At 48.0% G+C, this 23826-nt stretch overlaps 8 protein-coding genes across 8 annotated transcripts; 2 read left to right on the forward strand and 6 right to left on the reverse strand.

Moving 5' to 3' along the window:
- Positions 1–1612: 1612 nt before the first annotated feature.
- Positions 1613–2439, reverse strand: RhiXN_10493 (RNA recognition motif protein; the record flags this gene model as incomplete). The annotated part of the gene is made up of 6 exons (XM_043330309.1): positions 1613–1695; positions 1747–1809; positions 1902–2026; positions 2089–2264; positions 2319–2359; positions 2415–2439. 6 exons carry the CDS (start codon positions 2437–2439, stop codon positions 1613–1615), a joined length of 513 nt encoding a protein of 170 aa, XP_043184406.1.
- A 403-nt stretch (positions 2440–2842) lies between these two features.
- Positions 2843–4088, reverse strand: RhiXN_10494 (RNA recognition motif protein; the record flags this gene model as incomplete). The annotated part of the gene is made up of 5 exons (XM_043330310.1): positions 2843–2880; positions 2940–3154; positions 3205–3299; positions 3356–3385; positions 3909–4088. The coding sequence occupies 5 exons, from the start codon at positions 4086–4088 to the stop codon at positions 2843–2845; spliced, it is 558 nt and encodes a 185-aa protein (XP_043184407.1).
- Positions 4089–5420: 1332 nt separating this feature from the next.
- Positions 5421–7343, reverse strand: RhiXN_10495 (Organic solute transporter Ostalpha; the record flags this gene model as incomplete). The annotated part of the gene is made up of 15 exons (XM_043330311.1): positions 5421–5632; positions 5699–5783; positions 5849–5974; positions 6041–6148; positions 6199–6217; positions 6272–6417; positions 6478–6531; positions 6585–6678; positions 6733–6763; positions 6813–6835; positions 6889–6959; positions 7010–7043; positions 7106–7146; positions 7197–7256; positions 7305–7343. The coding sequence occupies 15 exons, from the start codon at positions 7341–7343 to the stop codon at positions 5421–5423; spliced, it is 1143 nt and encodes a 380-aa protein (XP_043184408.1).
- Positions 7344–8445: 1102 nt separating this feature from the next.
- Positions 8446–10748, reverse strand: RhiXN_10496 (cytochrome P450 family protein; the record flags this gene model as incomplete). The annotated part of the gene is made up of 13 exons (XM_043330312.1): positions 8446–8532; positions 8591–8696; positions 8765–8876; positions 8928–9075; positions 9129–9200; positions 9248–9393; positions 9449–9699; positions 9760–9896; positions 9949–10068; positions 10126–10269; positions 10325–10416; positions 10472–10560; positions 10615–10748. The coding sequence occupies 13 exons, from the start codon at positions 10746–10748 to the stop codon at positions 8446–8448; spliced, it is 1638 nt and encodes a 545-aa protein (XP_043184409.1).
- A 1454-nt stretch (positions 10749–12202) lies between these two features.
- RhiXN_10497 (ABC transporter) lies at positions 12203–16859 on the reverse strand (the record flags this gene model as incomplete). Its single annotated transcript, XM_043330313.1, has 12 exons — positions 12203–13604; positions 13656–13769; positions 13822–14108; positions 14173–14378; positions 14435–14600; positions 14651–14755; positions 14812–14852; positions 14916–15048; positions 15101–15168; positions 15227–15503; positions 15556–16205; positions 16262–16859. The coding sequence occupies 12 exons, from the start codon at positions 16857–16859 to the stop codon at positions 12203–12205; spliced, it is 4047 nt and encodes a 1348-aa protein (XP_043184410.1).
- A 743-nt stretch (positions 16860–17602) lies between these two features.
- On the forward strand, positions 17603–18900 carry RhiXN_10498 (signal peptide peptidase domain-containing protein; the record flags this gene model as incomplete). Its single annotated transcript, XM_043330314.1, has 7 exons — positions 17603–17695; positions 17742–17906; positions 17957–18019; positions 18069–18153; positions 18202–18415; positions 18489–18812; positions 18864–18900. The coding sequence occupies 7 exons, from the start codon at positions 17603–17605 to the stop codon at positions 18898–18900; spliced, it is 981 nt and encodes a 326-aa protein (XP_043184411.1).
- A 563-nt stretch (positions 18901–19463) lies between these two features.
- RhiXN_10499 (signal peptide peptidase domain-containing protein) lies at positions 19464–20898 on the forward strand (the record flags this gene model as incomplete). The annotated part of the gene is made up of 6 exons (XM_043330315.1): positions 19464–19565; positions 19622–19780; positions 19838–19900; positions 19952–20301; positions 20364–20690; positions 20742–20898. 6 exons carry the CDS (start codon positions 19464–19466, stop codon positions 20896–20898), a joined length of 1158 nt encoding a protein of 385 aa, XP_043184412.1.
- A 401-nt stretch (positions 20899–21299) lies between these two features.
- Positions 21300–23377, reverse strand: RhiXN_10500 (cytochrome P450 family protein; the record flags this gene model as incomplete). The annotated part of the gene is made up of 10 exons (XM_043330316.1): positions 21300–21368; positions 21428–21527; positions 21598–22017; positions 22074–22330; positions 22381–22426; positions 22478–22523; positions 22578–22763; positions 22817–22925; positions 22985–23043; positions 23101–23377. 10 exons carry the CDS (start codon positions 23375–23377, stop codon positions 21300–21302), a joined length of 1569 nt encoding a protein of 522 aa, XP_043184413.1.
- Positions 23378–23826: the final 449 nt, after the last annotated feature.

Genomic DNA, 23826 nt, shown 5'->3' on the forward strand with positions numbered 1-23826 from the left:
TCCTATTGTGAAGAGTGAGCCTACACCCAAGTCCAGCGCCCCTCGCTGTACACAAGATATAGGTATATAAGAGGGGGTGTCTTGGTTGACTAGTCACATACGTCCCGTTCAAAACATCTGCTCACTAGCTACTACTTGCACCAAAGTATGTCGGTCTGATTACGTTGAACGTTGAACTGAACTAACACCATTACGTAGATGGTACATTGGACCTGGGCTCTCAACATGTTCTACCAAGTCACTGACCTTTCTATTCCAGTCAACCCTGTTAACTCCTTGGGCGGCCAATACATACTACAGCGTCGGTACCGTTGTTTATTACGGGGGTACGCCTCTGTATATATACCACGATGGATACTTACCCGAGCTCAATGCTACAACAGGTAATTCGTACGAGGCTATCGCATCTCACATGTCGCAGTCTGATTGGCCTCCCAATGCCTCTCCCTCGCTTTGGAAGCTTAAGGGTAAGTATCTCCTCGGCAACTCAATAGTTCATTTTCTAAAATAAATTAGTACGAGTGTTAATCGCATAGTATGGCTAGGGGTGGCCAAGCCCTAAGGTATTATGATAATAATGAGGCGCACAACTTCTTGATAGTTTTGATTTGAATACATGAATAAAGTTGAATTCAGACATAAATCTGGAATGAGCTATGCTTCCGTCGACTTGCGGCAATAAGGCAGTGCGGCGCTCTTAGAGTATCATTTATGCGTAGCTTCTCACTATTTTGTAGCAGGAAAACATCGTATTGTCATTTATACTGCTGTATAAAACCGATATGTGAGTGTAATACGATCGCATTCTCGATTGGACCGCTCCCTGAATCCCCAAGGTTCGTACAATCTACCCACGAACCTTGGAATAATCGACCTATTAGGTAAGTCACTGGCTCGGCTCTGAATTTAATTAGGCTTATGGTTCGCTCTAAATAGTATTCCGGACAACGAATAGACCCAGAAAACCAAAGGCATGCGGAGTCGGACCAAGCTCTGGTTCCGAGCGGGTTCCTACCTGGGCGTTTATGCCTTGTTTACCCCTAATATCGTTGCCGTGCGTACCAGCTTTGACTTCCAGGCATTTCTAGCGTAAAAAGCTCTTCTGTGACCCTGATGAATCTTCAACCCGAGTTGTAGAGACTCTTTGCGTATTGGCCGAGAGCGACCTTGTCAATCACAATCACATGCTTATGCATGCAGCTGCGCCCCTGACGAGAATCAGATGGGGCTTATTTGTCCGGTGCTAACAAGGTGAGAGCCATAGTGCTATTGCAAGCGATGGCGAGCTTGGTTTACGTGTGCAGTGTGTCTCCAGTCGCACTTTTGCCTGCTCTAGTTGTGATAAGCAAATAATGATCGAATTACTTTTATCAACTATAGCTCTAATCTCCGAGACAAAAGGCACAAAATAACCCACACATGCATTTGCCAGTACCAAGGACACATACAAACAATCCCTCTTACAAGTACATCCGTAAGACTAGGAACGATCACATGTTATACAGCGCAAGACCAGCCAAGACAAGGAGTGGAATGGGAAAATATGAACAAGGAAGATATATTTGTACAGTTGAAAAGGGATTCAAATAAAGGGTATTGGCCTGTAGATAGCCTAATATTGGCCAGGGTACCCGCCTTGGTTGGGCGGGAACTGGTTAGGCGGTGCGCCGTAGCCAGCAGGACCTTGATTGAAGCCTAGGGAATTCCAATTAGCCGGACCGTTGCGTGGCGCCGATTGTGACTTACCTCCAAAACCGGCATTTCCTTGGGGAGGCTGGTATCCGCCAAATCCAGCACCGCCATACGGAGCTGCACCGTCGTTAGCCCAGATGCTAGAGAGCATAGAGGGGAACTTGCCTCCGCCACCACCGTATCCGCTCCCTGGAAGCCTGGGTATCCACCTCCAAATCCAGGCTGCGGAGGATACATGGCCCCAGGTCCGCCTGGGCCACCTGCTCCCCCGCTCCCACGAGCGTTGGCAAGATTGACTTTAATTTGGCGCCCATCGAGGTCAATTCCGTTGGCGCTGGAACGAAATGAAAAAGTAAATTGAGCTCAAGTGTGGGATAAGAACATGATAGGACATACGTAGCAATAGCACCAGTAGCCTCGTCCTGGGTAGCTAGGTCACAAAGCCGAATCCGCGGGAACGACCGGTCTCGCGGTCGCGCATGACGATACTCTACAAAGATATGTGTCAAGATGTGATCGGCAGGATCAGAAGACCGACGCACGTCGAGGACATTGCCATATTGACTGAAAACCTGATCCAATCTCGATTAGTCGGATTGAGCCTATGTTTGGGAGCGGAGACTTACGTTTCGCAGCGTATCATCATTGGTGTTCCACGAGAGATTGCCTGGAACGGTCTGGGTCAGCAAGGGGCCGCCACGTTCATGTGGCACGGAACTGACCGACATAGATTTTAGCACCGTTCATAGTTATATGCACACAGAGAAAGAAGTATATAGAGATAAAGCCGAAACGATGAGATCAGAGAGACTGCAGAACTCAGAACTCGGAAAACAAAACCCAAGACAAGACAGCTGGTGGTTGAGTTGGAGTGGGATTCCGGCAACCACACCTGCGCTTCTAATAGGCCGATCCCTCTTCGATTGCGCACGGACCAGGCAATTCCAACATTCCAGGCGCCAATATATAATTTTATAAAATCCCACACCAAAAGATATAAGATATCAACTCGGATTATTCACGATTCAGAGGGCCAGAATGTACTGTTACACTATGGTTACACATAAATCACAACAAAGGCGCACGCAGACACACGACTCGGGATTCACAAAACCAAAGACACACTGGACCTGCTCGAGGGCATGCAGATTTAGTATCCGCCTCCGTAGCCACCTTGCTGGCCATAGCCTATGTAATCCGTGACACTTGTCAATACAGATTCCTTATCTGGGTGCAATCTCACTTACCCTGTTGGTAGCCTCCGCCGCCGTAGCCACCCTGCTGGTAGCCTCCACCACCTTGGTATCCTCCACCGCCATAGCCACCACCTTGCTGGTAGCCTCCGCCGCCTTGGTAGCCTCCTCCGCCTTGATATCCTCCACCTCCACCTCCGCCGCCGCCAGTGCGCTGGTTGGCACTGTTAACCTTGATGCGACGACCATCGAGCTCCTGCTCGTTCATGCTGCGAACAATGTCAGCCTTTGCAAATGATCTACATCGGGTTTAGCCTACGAGTTGATGGCATTCTGAGCCTCCTGTTCATTCGAGTACGTGACGAATCCAAAGCCACGGGAGCGACCAGTCTCACGGTCACGCATCACAATCGACTGCATCACGATCAGTCTACCGTATCAATATGCAAACCACCTGCAAGGAAACGTACATCAAGAACTTGGCCATACTGCCCGAATGCCTAACTCATCAATTTAGCAAACAAAAAACAGCAAGATCACACGAAACCACGAACTTCACGCAAGGTATCATCATTGGTGTTCCACGACAAGTTACCTACATGCACATTCCAATCCAAACGAATTCGAACGAGAGGCAAAAAGGCAAACAGAGTCAGGAGGCACAACACAAAACGCATACACGGAAACGACGGAACGGCCACTCGGACACCCCACACGCAGGCAAATGATTAATGAGAACGCAATACTAACCAACGTAGATCTTGGCTGACATGACTTTGTATATATATTTTTTGGTTGAAAGTCTGTAAGGGGGTGGTGTTGTGGTGTAGGTTGAACGTCCAGGATGGTGCAATTTTATACTCGACGAATGCACGGACCAGCACGTGCCCAACAAGTACGAATACGCCACACGCTATCGCATCCGGATCTGTGCATGAATACATTCCGTGCCCCCCTCCCCCACTACGGCCTTGCCATGCATGGTCGGTCGGCTATATGAATTCATTAAGCTTCTGCGCTCACTGTATGCGCTTGAACTGCGGGGAGGTCTCGCCCCTCTAGTCCGCGTGCCTTGATCCACTCGCGCATGTTTCCCGAAATTGGAGAGCCGTTCTCCTTCCTCCCAGGCTTGTCTAGAATCCTGCGGTTGCGCTCTATGTGCTCAATCCACCACGTAGGCGGGACCTCGCAACGCCCCATCATCTGAATATTCCGTAGATCTCAAGCCAAGAACCCGGCCCGGATCCGTTCTATCCGACCCTCACAACCGATGTGGTGGCTGGATCTAAATCTGCCACGACAGCCAGATTCGATCGTACAGACAGCTCAGATCTATCGGTGCCCCCTAAAGTAATAGGCCGTTGTGGATAATTTGAAAGTAAATTGATCGGGAGTTGTGGGGAGGTGGGGCGTAACTTAATTTTTTGAAAATATAAACTGGTTCCAAATTAATTTACGAGTTAGTTTTATCTGTAGTTTTGGGCACATCGAATCCATAGATGGACTGACTAGAGAGATTTGTAAACTGAATGCCACGTATTGGTACATACGATCGAATGCCAACACGTAAAGCTACTGCAATCACCACGCACCCAAGAACTACAGGATCTTCACCTTTGCTAAGACAAAACAGGCCTTTCTCTAACTTTGATTTCGCCCTGAGTCCGATCGTCAAAATATCTCTCGTAAAGACATCGCATTCGGTCCCGAGAGCTTGACCGGGACGGGAGCCACATCGACGATGTCTGGTGGCGAGTGGCCAGTCTTGCGCTGGCGGCGGTGGTCACGACAAAATGACTAGCAAATATCTTTCATTATTAAAGATCCTCGTAAAAACTAATTATCTCAAGGCCAAGTTAATTATTTAAAATAAATTGGTAGTATGCAAAATCAGATGGTGGTCCGGGGGCTCGGCAAGACTTTAGAACCCGGGGCCGTTTCACCCACCTAACTCGGACATTGAGTTAGTTATCGGTGAACACGCGCACCAAGAGGCAATCACCATGCACCAAGAAGAACTCATCAACTGAAATCAAGCAGCCTATTTCCCCGCAGTATTGACTTCTTTATAGAATTTGCACATACGATCTGGACGTATAGTTGTTCGGAATAACACTTTTAGATGATATTCTGTACTCCGCTGAGAGCATTAGGGAGATGCAAGCCGAATGAATTCCGCTCCCATTTTATGAATCGTACCGGACTTCGATAGGCCCTTCAGGAATTTAAACTGGAACGACGCCGGTATCTGGCCAGCGCGAACATATCCCCCCTATTATCACTGGATTCTACCAGGCATTGAATCATGAAAATCTACTGTGGGGCGCAGTAGTCATTCCTTTTCTCACAAGGCCCGAAATACGGGGTTGGCATGTGCAGTGATACATCGAGGCTTTGGGTTTCGGCTAGCTGTGTCTGAAAATGGATGTATACTTTGCTGTTTGGATCGTTCTATAACATTCTAGTCCGAGTTAAGATGAAAAGAAGAAACCAGATTCGTCCCCCCCTCCAACGAAAATCCCCTCAGCATCTTTCTTAAACTGGTGATACTACAACTCTGGTCCCGTCCTTGGATGACAATCCGGATTCCAGGTTTATGGACGATGTACGACCACTAGCTATCCCATCAGCGCTGGGTTTATGGTAGTTCAAGGTTGTAAATGGCTCTTCACTCGCTCTACGCGATCTGTTTTGACGGCGATACCAGAAAAAGACTACAGATTGCTTTATTTCGGACATAAAGTCGCCTGTTGAAAATGGTCCGTCAGCGTCAGAACGGAAAATCCAACGGTGATTTATAGCAGATTCCGTACCGAAGTTCACACTATCGAGAATCGCTTGCGCAATCGTCCCCCTTGGTTTTGCATCATTGGAATGTTCCGACGCAGAAAACGCCGACTATGGTGCAATTGTCAATATGCCTGTATTCAACCGCTGACGATATAGTGCGCGATGTGGCTTACCAACATGGCTGCGGCAGCTCCCGCCATTTCAATCGACAACAAAAAGGCATTGAGGCTGTCAGCAACTTCGGCAGCTGGAAAATTCTCGCTAGGTTTGATCTTATCAGATGTACGAAGGAGTCTGAACTAAGGTATTCACGTGTGCAATTTAGATACGCATAACTAACTGTAATGGGTTTGGGACAAACTCACTACAAACTCCTGGATGACGGTGAGAGCTACGATTCCTTTAATAATCAAGAACTTTAGCAGCGGCCGGTGCCCTTCAATTTCTTTTCTGGTGAGGTTATAAAACAGAAGCTGCGATAAATAGTGAGAAAATACAGATGGCTGAGGGTGAGCTGGCTCACCAGGCCGTACATAGCGGTCCTATCCAAGATTGTATCAGTAATTATGATTGATTTGTTCAAGCCATTCACATACATCATACTCAAGAGATCGATTATGGTCAGCCAGAGGTTGGGATATTTAGGATTCATTTTCGATGGACACAGTACGCCCAGAGCGTGTAATGTAATCGATATAACCGAGACAATCGGCCTAATTATAATGAATTGAAGCACAAGCCACTGTAGATTAGAGCGAGTGTCAACCAGAGGCTTTCTATAAGACAAGAAGAGAGAACAAACTTTGACCATGTGTATAAAGTATGATTTAGTCGGTCTGTAACGGAAACAGCACCACTGTGAACGTATGAGCTGCATGTCATGCCTATGTGTCGTTCTAAGTTACCCACAGGAGCAGGCAACCTAGCCTTGTCTTTCTTCACTAATGCTTCCTCAAGCGAATTGGTTGCAGCGGCATTCGAGACATATTCAATCATAAGATACCTATAACAACACGCTTCACAACCCGATCGGAGTACAAAAGAATGTCACACTTACAAGAAAGCAGCTAGTGCAAAAACCTCGTAGACTGGATTGTAATGAGCATTGTACAATAGTGTGAGCCTAGCGGGGCTCACCAACGTAGATCAGGGACAAATACCTAAAAATGGAGATTAGAAATAAGTTCTAGCTAGATGTACGGCAGGTACTCACACATATTGATGAATAAAACGATAAGCCAGCCAATTAACGACTCCATAAACGAAAGGCATGTACAGTATCCGCTGATAGACTGTGAGCGCTCCAACCCCAGGAACTACACAAAAAGACTCACGATTTGACGCTGTTCTTTTGGCGCACGATAGTTTCTGTTACAGTCAAAGTCAATTTGGCCAATGTTTCTAGTTTTGTAAAACTGTGCCACACAAACCTAGCATGTCGGGCGACGCTTATGAAAGTTATGGCCGATATCTATGATAAAATTGGAATCTATTCTGCACCATACAACGAGAGAAACTCACGATTATGACAAATATTCCCGAAGTGATCCAACCAGGTCGTCTAGTGTACCAAGGATTCCCCTACCAACGTGTAAGGCGCTCGATTACCAGTCATAGCGACTCTCTCACCTGCCCAACTGTGGCGCTGGCCTCACAAGTGTTTGTCATGCCAGAATTGAAGTACTAGGATAAGAAGTGGGAAACAATATGGATAGCCTGATAAGGTAGGTAGGAAATGAAGATATGGTAGTCTCTTGGATAGCTTGGTGAGTGTTGTGCACATATTCAGAGTATATATATACGAGGAGAACGTAATGCCAATGAGTAGGACCTTGGTTACGAACACCAAATCTTCGTCCACAATCGCCTTAGCTGTGCTTGGGGACTCAGTTATTACATGTACTATACTGCATAATCCCGCGCATATAGGAGTGGTTTCGTATTCTGAGATGCTACGCGTAACGCGCAATGGGCCCCGGACATTGTCTATGGGACTTGACACCATGTATTTTGCAAATAAAATGTTACTTCCTATTGCAAAACCGGGCCCCATTGGGATATCTGCAATGAGTTCTTGGCATATGTTCGCCGCAACGTGCCGACATCGCCCTTCCGGCACGCTGCAGGTTTGTAATTATCCAGGCCGGGCCCAACCACAATTTGCTATACATGCAACACTCGCTGCCAGTACCACGAAAAACCACTATTGCCTACGAATTCTCCCTACAACCAAAATTACAATTCATAAAAATGTTTTTGTGCATTTATCGGCGTTGAGGTAGCCACACAGAGATTATTTTAAACACCAAAGCATGACAAAAATACTTATGTCTCGTAGGTAATTTTTTGGGGCCTGCAAGGATTCAAAGGTAACCGGAGGATAAACGGGTCGTGGACTCTACAATTGTGCAAGCAGGGGCTGAGCAGTCCTACATGCGTCACACCTCTGTTATAACTGATAAGAATACCTGATATTCACTATACTTGGAATGCACATGATCAAATGCCTTGTATCTAATTGGGTATTGCCGTCAATTTGCCTCGGAAGAAACTCCGCCCAAGCAAAGCTAACTTGTGAATATGTGGACCATTAGTACGAAATGAGTATAAACTAACCCGAATAACATAGTCGCTGATATACAATTAATGAAGACGCATGTGTTGAATGAAAGATATTTGTGGGGAAAATGAGATGTCCGCGAGCATAGAGAGTAATTCTTGGAAAAAGGTTAGGCCGCACAGGCGGGGGGTTATGGTGGTGATGAGTCACTTAAAGGCGGCGTTTAAAAACTAGAGGGAGTCTGGCTGGAACCAGAGTGATAGTTTGGATAGGATCAAGAAGACGAGCCTCACGTTCCTAGGTCAAGTTATTGGTAAGTATAATTAGTCAACCCGCAAGAAAGAGGAAGCCCCACCAATTTGCTCTCTCCGGGAATATTGGGAAATCTCTCGTCATCAATACCGACCTCGTACCTCGCGAGTAACATAGCCAGCGCAACGATGGACTCAGTCTCTGCAAACCTGCAAGTGTTCCAGGAAATTGCTGGTAAAATATATTCTTTAGGTATGTCGAAAGACGAAGTACTCACTTGCGTCCAAGACAGGAGCGGGGACCGATTGAGAACGCAAGGAAAGCATCCTTGTTGTAAGGCTCTAGGAATCTCTTTGGACGAAATTTCTCGGGCTCAGACCAGTGTGTAGCTATATCCAGAATGAGCTTAAGGCGCGGATGGAAGATGAAATAAAACCTACGATTGTAGTGAACAGCAGTAAAGGAGAGCCAAATATTCGCGCCTTTGGGAATAAAGAAATCTTCACGCGTGTTTTCGGTCGCTCCGGGACCATTACGAGCAATACTTATAACAGAGTCCTCTGTAGCAATTTTAGGTGCTTGTGTCACCTAATTACCTCCTTTAGTTTGGTTCGTCAATTGAGTTTGGATGAGGTACATACGACTGGGTACAAGCGCAACGCTTCCCAAAGTACACATTCTACAAGGTTGATGTCGTTCATGTCGGAGTATTCCTGGGTCGAGTGTGAGTGACGCTCAGATTAGCAACCGTGTGGCTTACGAGTTTATCACGAGTTCCTATGACTTGCTTTATTTGTTCGTACACTTCTTGCTGGACCTCAGGGTATAGAGCTAAGAGTCCAAGACAAAACGACAATGTATGCGCAGTAGTCTCATGGCCAGCAAAGAGGAAAAGGAACGCATTGCCTATGATATACTGATTAAAACTATGATAAGTCACAATAAACTAGTATATACTCACCGGCAACATCCCGGTCGCTCAGCTTTTGACCTTTTCCAGAATCTGCATCGCTTGCTGAGAGGAGTATGTTGAACAAGCTATCAGACGCAACTTGTGCGTGAGGAGCTTCTTGCAGCTCACTGCCGTCAATTTCTTTTCCTATGCGACGGGCCGCAGTCATTTCACTGAGATAACTACCAAACTCGGAAAACGCAGTTGTGATAGTTCTAGTTGTCTTCGTAAGATCCTTAGCCCAATTAGGGATAAGCAACCTACGTTTACAGGCTAGTTAGAACGAATACCAAGGTGATAGGAGTTAAAAGACAGTTTACCTGGTAATGAGATTCCCTGAAACTGTACGGAGTGCGGTAGAGAACGACATTTTCCGTCCTTCGGGAGTCTTATCATCAGCTGGATCCCAATTCACACGACGACCAAATCCAGCCGCTGAAATTACCAGCAGGGCCAACTTTTGACGACTCGTAAGATAAATATCTCAAGTTACGGGGAATTGAACTGACCATTTCCGTCATGTCAGGCACATCACTGATGCGAACTTCGGTAGTGTTGAGTTTGTCCCAAACTTCGAATAAGCTATTCATAACTCCCTCAGTCTCTGACCAGACCATGCGAATGTTTTTCTGTAAAGTGAAGACTTGGTTAGTGACCTTTTCATTTCTGGAGGCAAAAATTCTCACCTCGTTGAAGGCGCGCTGAGTTTCCCTGCGGTGCCTCTTCCAATCGTCCCCTTCAACGGACGCCAGGTTGTGCCCATACATTCCGACTACCTCCCCAACCTTCTCAAGGTCTTTTGTAAAGCGCTGCTTCTGCATCGTAATACTCTGCGCATTTACTGTTCAGTCAGAAATAGCCAGAGGATTATGGTCGCGTTCGTACCTTGATAGCTTGAGGATCAGCGATATAAATATTAGGTCGCGAGTTATCCACTGCCACTTGCATATATGCATCCTTTCCTGCGCGCAAAAATTCTAGGTTTTTCCTTGATGTTAGCTCGAATTTCATGGTAGAAGACATGAAACGTACCGCTATATTTCGCATTAAAAACTCGATTGTTCCCATAGACGACTCCTGGTATATTGGTTTTGCCTGGAAGTATCCCTTTCCACTTTGTTCTAATGTATGCGGATCAGAAAAAAATTCAGAACTTGAATGGTAGCTCTACATACTCTTCTGAGAATATAATATATTGATGAGCTCCGTATTTATGGCCCTTGTATAACATTTGTAAGCAGCGGACGAGAACCCAGAGAGCGGTCGCTGAAATCGCAGCGGAGACGGGAGTAGTCGGTAACATGTCCATAACGATAACGATTTAGTTGGGTGGATAACGAACTGGGCGGTAGAGTAAGTTATTCGACTTTGCGTTGCAACGGAGGATTTATATACGACCTAGTGTACCCGCAGCAATTAAGAGGATGAAGGCTATGTAGTAATGCCCATCTGAACTCTACGGTGGATACTATTCGAGGCCGAAACGCGCGCTTCGCGCTGATGTTTGTCTTCTTTTTGCACCCTGCCGGGTTGATCAACGTAGGTTTGGAGCTTCTGACCATGTGGCCGGCCGCCGGGACAGACTATCTATCACCCAATACATACCCGTATGAGTAGAAACGGTAGTTCATCCTTGTTGCTTGTGTTGCTTCTTCAGACCTGGGGTGCAAAGGAATTTCATTCAAATCAAATTTAGAGCACCAATAGAAAAAGCCAATTTCCAAAGAGAGTATATAGCATTTTGACCATCCTCAAATTTCCGTGGCCAGTGTGCCTTGCGCAGCGAGACACAATGTACCGCATTCATCAAAGTCGAAAAATAAGGACCGAGTAAGAGCAGATGTCGGTATCAACACAGCAGCTCCGGACGCAAGATTAACGAAGTTCTTCGGGTGGGGGTTCTATCATATTTTTGTCCGTAGATGGAGCATCATTTAATCGCTGCATACCTTCTTTTTCGTCTCTTTTTCGATGGTACCGAAGACTTTGATAGCTAACTTCCTGGTAGCCTGTAATCGTAATCCGGCACCTGGTGCACTGACACTTGTAGAATTCCCTGTTATTAACGGTCTAGGAAATGTCGACAATTGCCTTTTCACAGTTGATCAGACACTAAAAGCGTTTCAGTACTCACTGATGATATGAATGGACTGAAATGTAGCAAGCACAATTGCCAAAAGTCCTGAAAAGGCGAGTAATGGTATGGAGTAATTGACGATCTCGTGGCGAGCTTTACAACCAAACGATGATTCGCATTGTCACGTTATTCTCATTTGTCCGCTGTATCTACACTGTAATGTGCATGTAATAGTAGATTACATGCACATTATGGTCGTCTGTAATCTCCGGCCCAGTACGTGTGATCTACACATAATCATATCCATTTATGGGTACGAGAGTGTAAGTGGGATCCCATGAGCGCTCGAGTCCATCAGTCCCACAGTGTTTTAAACATATCTCAAGCTTCCTCACTCTCAGTCACTAGAAGAGAATTTCAAAACTATATATCATCACATTGATCCTTCACCACTTTGAAGGTAGGTTAAGACACAAAAGGAAAAGACAAAGAAGAGAAATCACGAGTAGGAGTCGGGGGAAAGGGAAGTACAATTCTCAACGTTAGATGGGTGGTAAATTCCAGTCTTCCAGTCAGTGGGTATTCAAACACGATTGAGCAAAAGGATAAACAAAGAAAACCGTGGAATATGGGAGTCATTATGTCACAAAGCAAGAAACCGAATCCTCATTAAATCATCAACTCGATTAGTCGGCCGCGGTGCTCTTGCGCCTATCCTTCTTATCCTTCTTCTTCTTCTTGTCGCTGTCGGCAACGCTGCTGGCTTCACCAGCATCGAGCGACTGCCTGACGCTTCCGCTTCCTTCACGGTGCAAGTGACCAGGGGTGGCAGGGGGAGAAGCTACACCCGGAATGGAACCAGAGCTGGGCTGTCGGTTGGGGTTGAGAGTCATCCGGCGCGCGAGGTTGGCAAATCCTGCAGTGCTCTTAACGGCTGCACCCTGAGAAATCTTGCGGAATCGTTGGGCAGCATGCTTGATGCGGTCACCTCCCTCAGTGCGATCGCCCTCAGTACCCGCAGCGAAGCTGATACCAGGAGTTCCAGGAGTAGAGGGAGCCTCAAGAGCAGGGGAAGCGTCACCTTCAGTCTCGGGAGCGGGGGAGACAACAGCTGGAGATGGGGAAGCAACAGGAGTCTCGGAACCTGGGAAGGCTACAGGAGCAGGAGTAGAAGCAGGGGATTCGGCGGCAGGAGTAGCAGCGACATCGTCGGAAGGTCTTGGAAGGTCTTCCGAAGCACGAACGTCCTCGGTACCTGCATCGGGATGGATGCTCATGCTAGCTTGACGGCCAGGAGTACCGCGGGAGATGCGACGAGCGAGTTGAGCGAATCCTGCAGTGCTCTTGGCTGCGGCACCTTGCGAGATCTTGCGGAAGCGTTGAGCAGCATGTTTGATGCGTTCACCTTCAGTGCCAGGAGCAAACGAAATGCCAGGAGAGCCAGAACCAGAAGGATTCTCACGGAGCGGGGGACGAGAAGAGCCAGCGATAGAAGATTCGTCATCGCCCTTGGGGAACACGATCGGAGCCGGAGGAGGAATCGAAGAAGGCTCTTCAGTGCTAGGGAAGGCAGCAGGGGCAAACTCTTCGGCAGCGGGTTGGGGAGCATCATCGACATGAGTCTCGTCCTTGGGAGCAGGAACATCGCCAGACGCGACAGCGGCAAACGAAACATCAGGGTGAACTTCTCGGAACGAAGTCTCCCCAGCCTCCTGTTCCTCAGGCTTGATGGGTTCGGGGTGCTCAGACGTAACTGCAGCAGCGACAAGTTGTTCAACGGGGACAATCTGTGGGCCAAGCTCGAGCGCAACGGGACCGGCATCTGTTTGGATGGCGCTCAAGTTGCCGGGGCTATCGATCGGGTGGACAGGAAGGATGTGTGCTTCTTGGTTCGAATGCGAAGGAGCGTCAACTGCGTATCCGGGAACTTCAGACTCATTATCGTGCTTGACATTATCGTGAATCGAACGGGTGTCGTCGACAGAAGAGATTTGATCAGCCCACATCGCGGCAAAACGACCATCGCGTTCAACCAATTCACGGTGAGTTCCGAACTCGACAATTTCTCCCTGGTGGAACACGAGGATCCTGTGCGGTAGTCAGTACTTGGTCGATTGAAACTCAAGTTGGTGTGCTCACAAGTCGGAGTTGGAAATGGTAGACAGACGATGCGCAATCGATACAGTAGAACGTCCATCAGTCAAGTTCTGGAGTGCCTTTTGAATATCGCGTTCGGTAGTAGTGTCTAATGCTCTGCCAAAACAATGTCAAGCTCGAGCAATTAGAAATGGGCATCAAAACTTACGAAGTAGCCTCATCGAGCAAGATAATCTTCGGAGCCTTCAGGAGCGTGCGAGCAATCGATACGCGCTGCTTCTCGCCACCACTGAGACGAACACCGCGTTCACCAACGACAGTCTCATAGCCATCGGGGAACGAAGTAATGCGATCGTGAACCTGAGCTGCCCGAGCAGCATTCTCAATCTCCTCGGTAGTCGCACCAAACTTCCCGTATCCAATGTTGTACGCGATGGTATTGTTGAACAACACGCTATCTTGGGGAACGACGCCGATCGCCTTACGCAAGCTTGCCTTTTAATTAAGAGTAACCCAATCAGCAAGTTGTCAGTTAAAGTTCGCCAACATGTTTGCCCACCTGAGTGACATCACGGATATCTTGACCATCAATGCGAATCGCGCCATCACCGGGGGCAAGGTCGTAGAAGCGGTACAGCAGTCTCAAAATTGTGCTCTTGCCTGAGCCAGATTCGCCAACGAGTGCGATGGAGCCGCCCTTCTGAACCGTGAAAGAAACGCCGTTGAGTGCGGTTGTGCGACCGTCATATGAGAAGGTGACGTTGTCTAGTTTCATCACCATCGTTATTCAAATGTAATTTGCATGTGATTAAAAGTGTGACACTTGCCAAATTCGATAACACCATCGGTCACAATGAGCTCCTTTGCATCAGGCTTGTCTTGCACCTCAGACGGCTCATCGAGGAGATCCAAAAGACGCTCAGTGTCAATAAGATTCTGGTTGATCGAGCGGTAGATATACGCGAGGCTGTTCAAGGGACCATAGAGCTAAAGAACAGTCAAAACCTAAAATGGGTTCATCTGGACGAGTGGCCTACCTGGGCAAGATACGTAATAAAGACAATATACCGCTTCACAATGTCTTCTTGGGGATGGGTAGTATCGAGAACGACAAGCAACGAGCCGATCAGAAGACCAGCACTCTGCCAGAGAAATGTCAGCAATGCGTAGTAAGATAGGGGCAAACGAGGACACATACGAGCAAGAGATTCTGAGTAAGGTTCATGAGACTCAAGGAGCCTATCGGAGCCGGAGTCAGTGCTTCGAACTTCCTCAACAGGATATAGCAGGAATAACGCTCACCCATTACACGAATCTCGAACTTCTGGTACCGAGTGATGGCCTCACGATAGCGCTCGCCCTCATGTTCCTCTCCACCAAAGTACTTGACAGTCTCGTAGTTTAGGAGCGAGTCGGTATGAATGCCGCGAGTAGCCTACGGATATGTGAGCCGAGATCCGATACAGATACGCAGGCCTAGGACTTACCACATCAGCATCAACCATCTCCCTGCGCAGCCTAGTCCTCCATGAGGTCAGAAGGACACTGACTCCAACTGTTGAATTTCATCAATAAACAAATTCTCAGTCAAATAGGAGGAAATAAGAGTTTACCGTAGACAACCATGATAGCAGCAATGACGATACTCAAAGCGGGTCCAAAGAAATAGAAGAAGATCCAAATAGCAATGGCGATATCGGCGATGGTAGGGAGAACATTGAACACCAAGAGTTCAAAGATGTGGTTGATTGCTGCGCCGCGATCGAGGATCCTGAGCACTTCGCCAGTCTTGCGACGAGTGTGCCATGCGAGCGAGAGATTGAGCAAATGGTCGAAAGCAAGCTGGGACATGGACCGGTCCGAGAATTGCATGACGGGTGCCCATAGAAGCTGTCGAGATCAAAGTTAGACGGGGCTCCGCAGATGACTCAAATTTACTCACATCACGAAGTGCACCCAATCCGCCAGAACCAGCAAGGAACCTGAGGCCGACATACCACAAGAGTGGGGACCAGACCGTATGACGACCACCCTTGTGAGTAAGAGCTTCGACAACCTCGCTAAGTTTGAACGGAATTGCGGCATTGATAACACGACCAGCAGTAACAATAAGCAGGCAAATAACAGCCAAAAGTTGCAAGGCAATGCTCTTGTGAGGCCAGAGGTAAGGAGCCAATCGTTTGAGACGGCCACCAATTTCAGACCAAGTGAGCTCAGTTCGCGAAGGACGTGCATCTGCGGAGCTAGAAGGGCCACCGATACTTGGAGCAGGGGTGTGTGCGCGACTGGGTGGAGCTGTTGAAGGTGTGGCGTTGAATGTGCCGTACTTGGCTTTGGGCGCTGCGAGTCCGGCGGAAGTTTCCGCAGAGGCAGCCGCCGCAGCTGGGATAAGCAAAGAAGTTTCGCCGTTTTGAGGGACGGGTGCGCTGTGCTCGACGGGTTCATAAACGGTGCGGGGGAAGAAGAGAGTAGGGAAAAGGACGGTCAAAACGAGCACGCGGAACACGGTCAGGCCGAAATGAACTGCAGGAGTAACTCCAACAGGTACGTCGATCGAACCGTTGGGAACATGCGGGTTCGGGTCCGGGTACACTGTAATACAAGGGGGTGTAAATACATATTGGAAAATTTTCCCGTGGATTGCTTACTGTGCCAGATGGGTACGACAAGTGGGATGAGAATTGCAAGAGCAACATCAAATGCAAGCGCGGCGAAAACAAACAGCTTGAGAAGTTTGGATTGCCAGATCGGAGCGCCTCGCGCCTCCTTGAAAGCGCCAATGATAGCAAACCCGGCAAAGGCTACGAGCAGAGCCACAGAGTGAAATTCGGTGCCTTTCCAAGGGGGCAGGTTGGTTTCGAATACATGTTTGATGACGGCCAGGCCGACAGTTACTGAGCCATCGAGGAAGGCAGTAAGTGCGGCCAAGCTAAGGAGGAATACTACTAATTGGCGTCGGGGGGTCTTGACGGCTCGTACAACAGTCGTTATCTCGGAGACTCCGTTGGTCGTCGCGTGCGGTGGGGTGGTCCTTTGAGCAACGGAGCGCCCAAGAGAAGAACCAATAGGGTGGCTGACTCTGCCGCTCGTAGCTGGAAGAGCACTTCTGGCGACGGAGCCATGGCCAGAGTGGGAGACATGGTCGTGGCCGGCTTGACCTAGTCTCTCTGCGCCTCGAATCTGCTCAAAAGTACTCCTAAGGGTCCCGTGACGTGACTTGTTACCAAAAACACGCGGCGGCCTCATGTCCTTCCCCCGCTTCCACGTCCGGCTCTTCCGGCAAAATCCAAACGCTAATGCTAATCTGGCTCGATTTACCGTCTCTTTTACGCAAATTCACCACCCGATGCTTAATTGCATCCTTGCCCCTATGTCCTTCGGCTGATCTCCACTGTACGCATTCACCTCACTTTGGCGCTCGTGACCTGCCCAGAGCCCCTATCAATCTACCTTCAGGGGGTTCTTTCGTTCAAATTTCCTCGCTTCACATCCCATTCGGGCTCCGTTGCTCCACTCCATTGTCTGTGGTAGCTCACTAGCAGAAGATTGCCACCCCTCCTCATGCTCCAAGGCGGCACCGATCTTCCCTTTGATAAGCTATGTCTGAAATACTTGAACGATAAGCCCATGTCTTGCTTGCCGCACGAACATCGCTCGTTATCGCCAACTCGTCCCAACTAGCTCATTTTAGCCTAATCCGGGCAAGCGCCGCCGGTGGTGACTAAGCTTGTCACCTGTCTGTCACCCAGCGCCGTGGTCAGTCACTTCGTTTTTGTTTCCCCCACACAAATCACCCAAGCAACCTCCGTCCGGGATCCGAGCCGCCTTCTTTTAGGCACCACTTGTGACCTGCTAACGACCAATTTATTAGTCGTTAACTGTGTATATGCTCCAAGCTTGTGTCGTAAAACTTGCTTTTTAGGGGTTTCACAGGGCTTTCATCATTCCACGTATTTCCGACTGGGCTGAAAGTCTGGACAAACACGGCTATGCTTCAACATATCGACTCAGTGCTTACATATGGGGGTCTCGTCGGGCTTGCCAGCGCGTCGGTATACGCCGGGTCATTGGGATCGTACAAGGTCGGTCTTGTCTTTCCGCTTGTTTCGTGGATTGACACGTCTTTAGGCGCCTAAACCATTGAAAGTCAAGCTGCGAGTCGGCGAGGATGATAGCGATGACGATGAAGAAGAGTTATCTGAGCGACTGGGCTCATCCGAAGCGTTGATTTTTCCGATTCTTGGTAGCATTATGCTCGGTGGATTATATCTTGCTTTCAAATACTTGGGAGAGGTAAATCTCTAATGTTTATACTACGATGCTGGCACTGATACCCGACTTAGGAGTGGATAAACAAGCTCTTAGGATATTATTTCTGTGTAATGGGCACTGGCTGCGTCTGGTCGGTGAGTTTTGGATTAACATAATATCTGGGTTTATCCTAACCCCACTCAGTGCCTATTGAGCATCACGAAATCAGTCCTTGGATCCGCAAGATATAAAACCATGCCCCAGTATCGTATCAAATTTGGCTCCAATAGTAGGTTTCCTCTCTATTGTTCTCTCGACATTCACTAATTGGCCGCAGACAAACCGCTACTCAAATTCCGCCTCCCATCCCTTGTTCTCATACCCATCTCCGCGATTCCCTCCCTCTTGTTCTTCCTTAGTGACCCCAAATCAGCCATCATGACCGATATCCTCGCCCTCTCCTTTTCACATACCACGTTGGGAACCATGAAAATCGACAGCCTCCAAACAGGATGCATCCTACTCAGCGGACTGTTTCTCTACGATATCTGGTAAGCTTATTTTAACTTTAGTTGAAAAAAGCAAATTGACAAATTATTGACAGGTGGGTATTTGGAACAAAAGTCATGGTCACGGTCGCCACATCCCTCACGATCCCGATCAAACTCCTCTGGCCGCGCTCGATCTTGACAAGTCTCTCTATTCTTCCTCCTCCGAAAAGGGGAGTTCGACTATGCTTCTCGGGCTCGGAGACGTGGCCGTCCCTGGGCTCCTTGTTGCGCTCGCCTACCGGCTAGACATGCACCTCCGCCGCAAGGGGATGATGAAAGCTTCCGACGGGGAAACGTATTTCCGAGCGACGATGATAGGATATATGACTGGACTGTCGATGGCGTTTGCGGCTATGCATGTGTTCAAGGCTGCTCAACCTGCGCTGTTGTATCTCAGGTAAGTTTTCGGCGTGTTCAAGTACGGAAGGTGGCTCATGGGATTTGGCAGCCGACTTGTTGCCTGTCGTTCATCTTCACGGCATTGAAGCGAAATGAATGGAAGTATGTGTGGGCTTGGGAGGATGGGGCTGAAGAGGAAAAGGAGAGAAAGGAATGGCTAGAAAAGCAAAAGCAAAAAGAGAACAAGTCGAGTTGAGAAAGCATTGACTTTGAAACTTCCATACCGCTAGTAACAGTATCTATAGTACCATGGCACTTTCCAAGAACGACGATCAGGCGTAAGATCATACGCAATTTTTAGAACGCGCGCGAGTGATGAGCAGTGTCGTTCTTGGCAAATGATTTGTGTGCGTCGAGACCTCGATTACACTTGAGGGGCAGTGCACTCTCGATCGCACTGATTGCCAATAGTGACTCAGAGGTAACGTACAGATGAGGGTTACATGTTAGGGTCCCAGTCACCTCCCCCCATGTGCAATGCAGGTACGGAGCCAGCAAGTACTTTCCACCTGCCCACATCCGGTGCGGTGCGGGAATCTCGGTATTGCGGGGGGCAATCAAGAACCAAGCCAATATATCGATCACTTCCAACAAAACTCTGTATTTTGAAAGCTTTACGGTATTATTGTGGTCTCAGACCGTGACGAACATGACCTCGCTCGACGTCGACATGAACACGATCATCTCATCCTCAGCTTTGGTCGGGCTCGCTACCTTATCGGTCTATTCGGGATCTGTCGGATCGTACAACGTTGGTCCTCTAGATTCTCATCCCGCATTCCATCGGTTTGACGTATCTTTGTCTAGCCTCCTGCTGAGCTCGAATGTCTACCGACGTCCATCGACGAGAACTCCATTCCGGGGCAAACGCCGCTAAGAAACGGAGTATCTTTACGAGCTCGACATGTATTTGTAGGAGTCGCCATAGTGGCTCTGTCCTTTCCTATCTATTTGTTGGTTGGGCCGGTAAGTAAGTTTTACGACTGACGAGGCGGCGATGATTCACACCATCTAATGGTTCAGGACCCAATGGCTAAAATAATCCGATTTATGTATTGTGTTATATCTACCAACAGCCTTTGCTGGGTACGTAAACTCGCGATGAATGTCGCAGCCCACTCACGTTTATCCGCCCAGACCCTGTCGAATCTAACCAGATCCATACTCGGAACCGACTGCTATCGAAGGATACCTCGCATTCGCCTCGTTCTCGTCGAGTCAAGGATCTACTTGGACTTTGAGCGTCGCTCCACTCGCCCCGACCCACCAGCCATCAGCACACTACAAGGGGTCCGTCTGACGACTCTTTTCTATCTACTTGCTTCTCTGGCAACATCGATTTCGTATATGTTCGGCAGCTCCAAATCTATTTATATCTCGGATGTCTTGATGTTTTCGCTGGCCCACGTTGACATGTCGTTGGTAAAGCCCGGTCGCTTACGAACGGCGTGTCTCTTTCTCGTCTTGGTGCCAATGTTATTTGGTTGGTACGTCTTGTTTGTTTCTTATTCCCCGACCCTTCAATCTCAAGCCACTTTGGAATTTCAAGGCCAGCATTTTCCTTGGGATACGGTACACTTGCCGTGTCTGAAATTCCCAATCTCAACAACCCAAGCCAGCTTCTTATCCCCACCACTCTCAACTCGCTCTCAACACAGCCAACCAGGATAATTGTCTTGAGTGCACTCGACATTATCCTCCCGGGGAAATTTGTGGCTTTTGCGTATAGGCTTGACGCTCATTTGCGTCGCCAAAGTAAACAAGGGCCACTCACATACTTTGGAGCAACCTTGGTGGGGTATACACTCGCGCTGTCGATCGCACTCGGAGTGACACATATACTCGGGGTTGCGCAGTTGGCTTCGTTATATATAAAGTACGTTTAAACTATTTTAAGACTGAATCAGAAACCTGACTGGTCGAGTAGCCCAATGTGTTTCTTGTCGTTTATGGGAACAGCGCTCCTCAGAGGAGAATGGCGTTACGTCTGGGCATGGAAGGAAGGCGCACAGGAAGATCTTGGTGAAGCCGAGGCTGAGAAGAATGGGGTAGGTATGAAGGAGGGTGGATTAGTAATGCAGTGAAGGAATGGCTGCATGGACTTGATTTAGCAATGCGGCTTGCTGCATTGTGACGCACGGACGTTTGTATCTTGATATTTATCTGACAGTGTATATATTGTGAAACAATGACATGATGACTGCAAAAGAGCTTCGGGATTACGGATATGTTGGAGTATATGCAGTCATCGTGGTGACAACGATGTTGTTTATGTTCAGACGGGTGTTATTAAATACCAATTCCAAACTTGATACATACTTGACGGCCCATCGATTTTGCTTCTCGCGCTCCATTGAACAAGTTTGTATAACTCATTTAGATTCGGTGTAGGGAGTGTTATTTAGTATGAGAAGTTGATTCTGGCTACTATTGCTCTATTACATACACGGCTCATGAGACATGTGTAGCTTCTCTCAAGATCCCATTAGACCCGTCGCTTGAGTGAAAGCTCGCAACGAGTCGATTCTCTGACTATCCCTTCCTTGATCGAAAGCTAAAGATGATTTGGTTAACCGGTGATATTAACAGCGCCGAGCTAGCTTGAACAAGTACCTTGGTGCTAGGACTAGCGAGCTCAACGTCGTATCTATGAAAAAACGTAGCAGCAATCAACAAGAGATTCAGATTGGCCAAATTACGACCCAGACAAGCACTTTAAAATGGTCAAAGTAGAAATAGTTAATCAATCCAACCGCCGTTTATGCGCTAGAATGTCAACTCACCGAGGCCCAAATGAAAATGCAGCAAAGTACTTGTTCAGAGACCCAGTGGTGTCTTCTATCCACCTTTCCGGCCTGTAAGCCTCGGGATCGGACCCCCACACGCTGGATCTATTGGTTAAATACGAGGGTACGCTGATGACGCTTCCGGCGTTGAAGGTCTCCCCAGCAATCGTCAGAGTCTTGCCTGGTGGCACAACTCGCGGGAGCCCGAGACCCAAGGTGGAGTAAAGTCGCAGGCCTTCTTTCACACATGCGTTGAGGTACGGAAGGTTCTTGATCTGCTCATAGCTAGGGACTGTGTGAGCGACTTGGTCGTCGTCAAACTCTACCGATGATGAAAGAGCCGAATCAAGCTCCTCCTGTAGCTTCTTTCGGGCCCGGGGGTTCGAAGCGATGTAATAAGATAGGCCACTTAGCGAACTACACAATAATCATGTCAATTAAACTGAGTAGATGTATATAAGATATCTACTCACTTTGCAGTCGTATCACTTCCTGCGCTGAATACTAAGAAAGCTTGAGCATCAATATCCTCTCTTGACAAAGGCGAGCCGTCGGGGTTCTTGATCTCAAAGAGTCTATCCATCAGGTCAGCTCCGCGCTCTTCATCTTCTTGCCCATCATTCTTCATTCTATTAATGCGCGCATCAACTGCAGCTTTGGTGGTATTCCTGAAGTCGCGGAGAGTGATAAGGGCCGGGATGTTAAACGGAGTACCGAAAAGGAGCAATTTCTGGATCCAGGTGGGTAAGGCCCGAGAGCCACTGCAGCTTGTGCTCCTACTGCATTAGTGTGAATAGGGCTAATCCCTGGATGTTTCCAGAAGACGCTAAAGATGCGGGAGTTGAGTCCTTCTGTCTTTCTACCATTCTAAAAGGACCCCAAGAGCCAATCGCTGATGATGTCGAAGGTGAGATATGCTAGCTCTGTAAAACAGGTGTATCAATGTCTTAACGCTAGTACTTGTGAGGGGTACTCACGCGGAGGAAAGTTGAGAACTGCTCGGCCACCCTTGGCGCTCCAGTTGAAGCCAGAAGTATTCTTGAGAGATTGTTCACATCGCATATCCAACTGTGCGCAGAACTGTTGGAGGTGCTCCTTGACACGAGGCTCAAAGGCTAAAATGCTCTGGGGGCTGAAGATGTTTGCAATACGTTTACGTTTTACTAGCGAAAGCTCTCAGACGATACATTGACACACTTAATCTAACGTCACTTACGGGTGTGATCAGCTCTATCTCGGACGTTGAATACATCCCTCTCACTACCAGGGTTGAAAGTTTCATAAAACTCAGATTTGAGCAGCCCGTTTGAGTGCCCGTAGACAGCCTGTTGAGTGAGGCGTTAAGTAGTCCATGTATGCATGGGAAACCAGACTTGGAGCTCACTTCCAAAGCCTCAGGGTCCGCGATACTGATGTGATTGGGGCCGATTCTCGCAAACTTTCCTATATTTGAAACCGGTTACTTTGTATCTTAATAGATAATGATGAAGTTCAATATACCATATTTCTCGTGAAGCCGAACGAGGGTATCGCAATGATGGCCAGAGCTAAAGTCCTTTGAAAGCCACCGATTGGTAAACGATGCAACCCATGGTCCAGAGAACCGGCGTCGGTAATCGTGCGGGTCCAGTAAATAAGGGGTAGCATAGTATGCTATCTGCATGTGCGTATTAAATACCTCTATTAGTCTGGAAGAATGGATTTCAAAAGTTACCAGGAGAGCTCCTGCTGCGGTGCAATAATGAACGTTGAAGTGCTGGGTAGCGTCGACGAGCATGTTGATGTATGGGTAAGGCCTGATGCAGATGGGACTTTTAGATACTTATACTGGTATAAAGTAATATACAAATGAAACTCGGAGCGCTATCTCCAGTTCTGGTTATGATTATTCTGAGAGAGCAGATGCGCGTGTAGCCCCCGAGATCATATGATGGTTAGATAAGCCATTTTGTCAATGATATGACACGAAGAAAGCATCTGTGAACAGCACATCGAAGATAACGCAATATGTCATGCTGGGGATCTCAAAGTAAGTATCGGGGATGGTAAATTTAGAAAAGTATTTGATTAATGTAACCGCTATCCACCTCCACCTTGCCTCCACATCCCTCCACCTTACCTCCACCATTCATCCGCTTCCACTTTCCTATCACTCTGTCGCCTCTAGATGATTGGCGACCTCGTAAGAAACGTAGTGCAAGTGCGTGTCGAAACCGTATATCAATG

Source organism: Rhizoctonia solani, chromosome 11, assembly GCF_016906535.1.
Source record: "Rhizoctonia solani chromosome 11, complete sequence".
Taxonomy (NCBI): domain Eukaryota; kingdom Fungi; phylum Basidiomycota; class Agaricomycetes; order Cantharellales; family Ceratobasidiaceae; genus Rhizoctonia; species Rhizoctonia solani.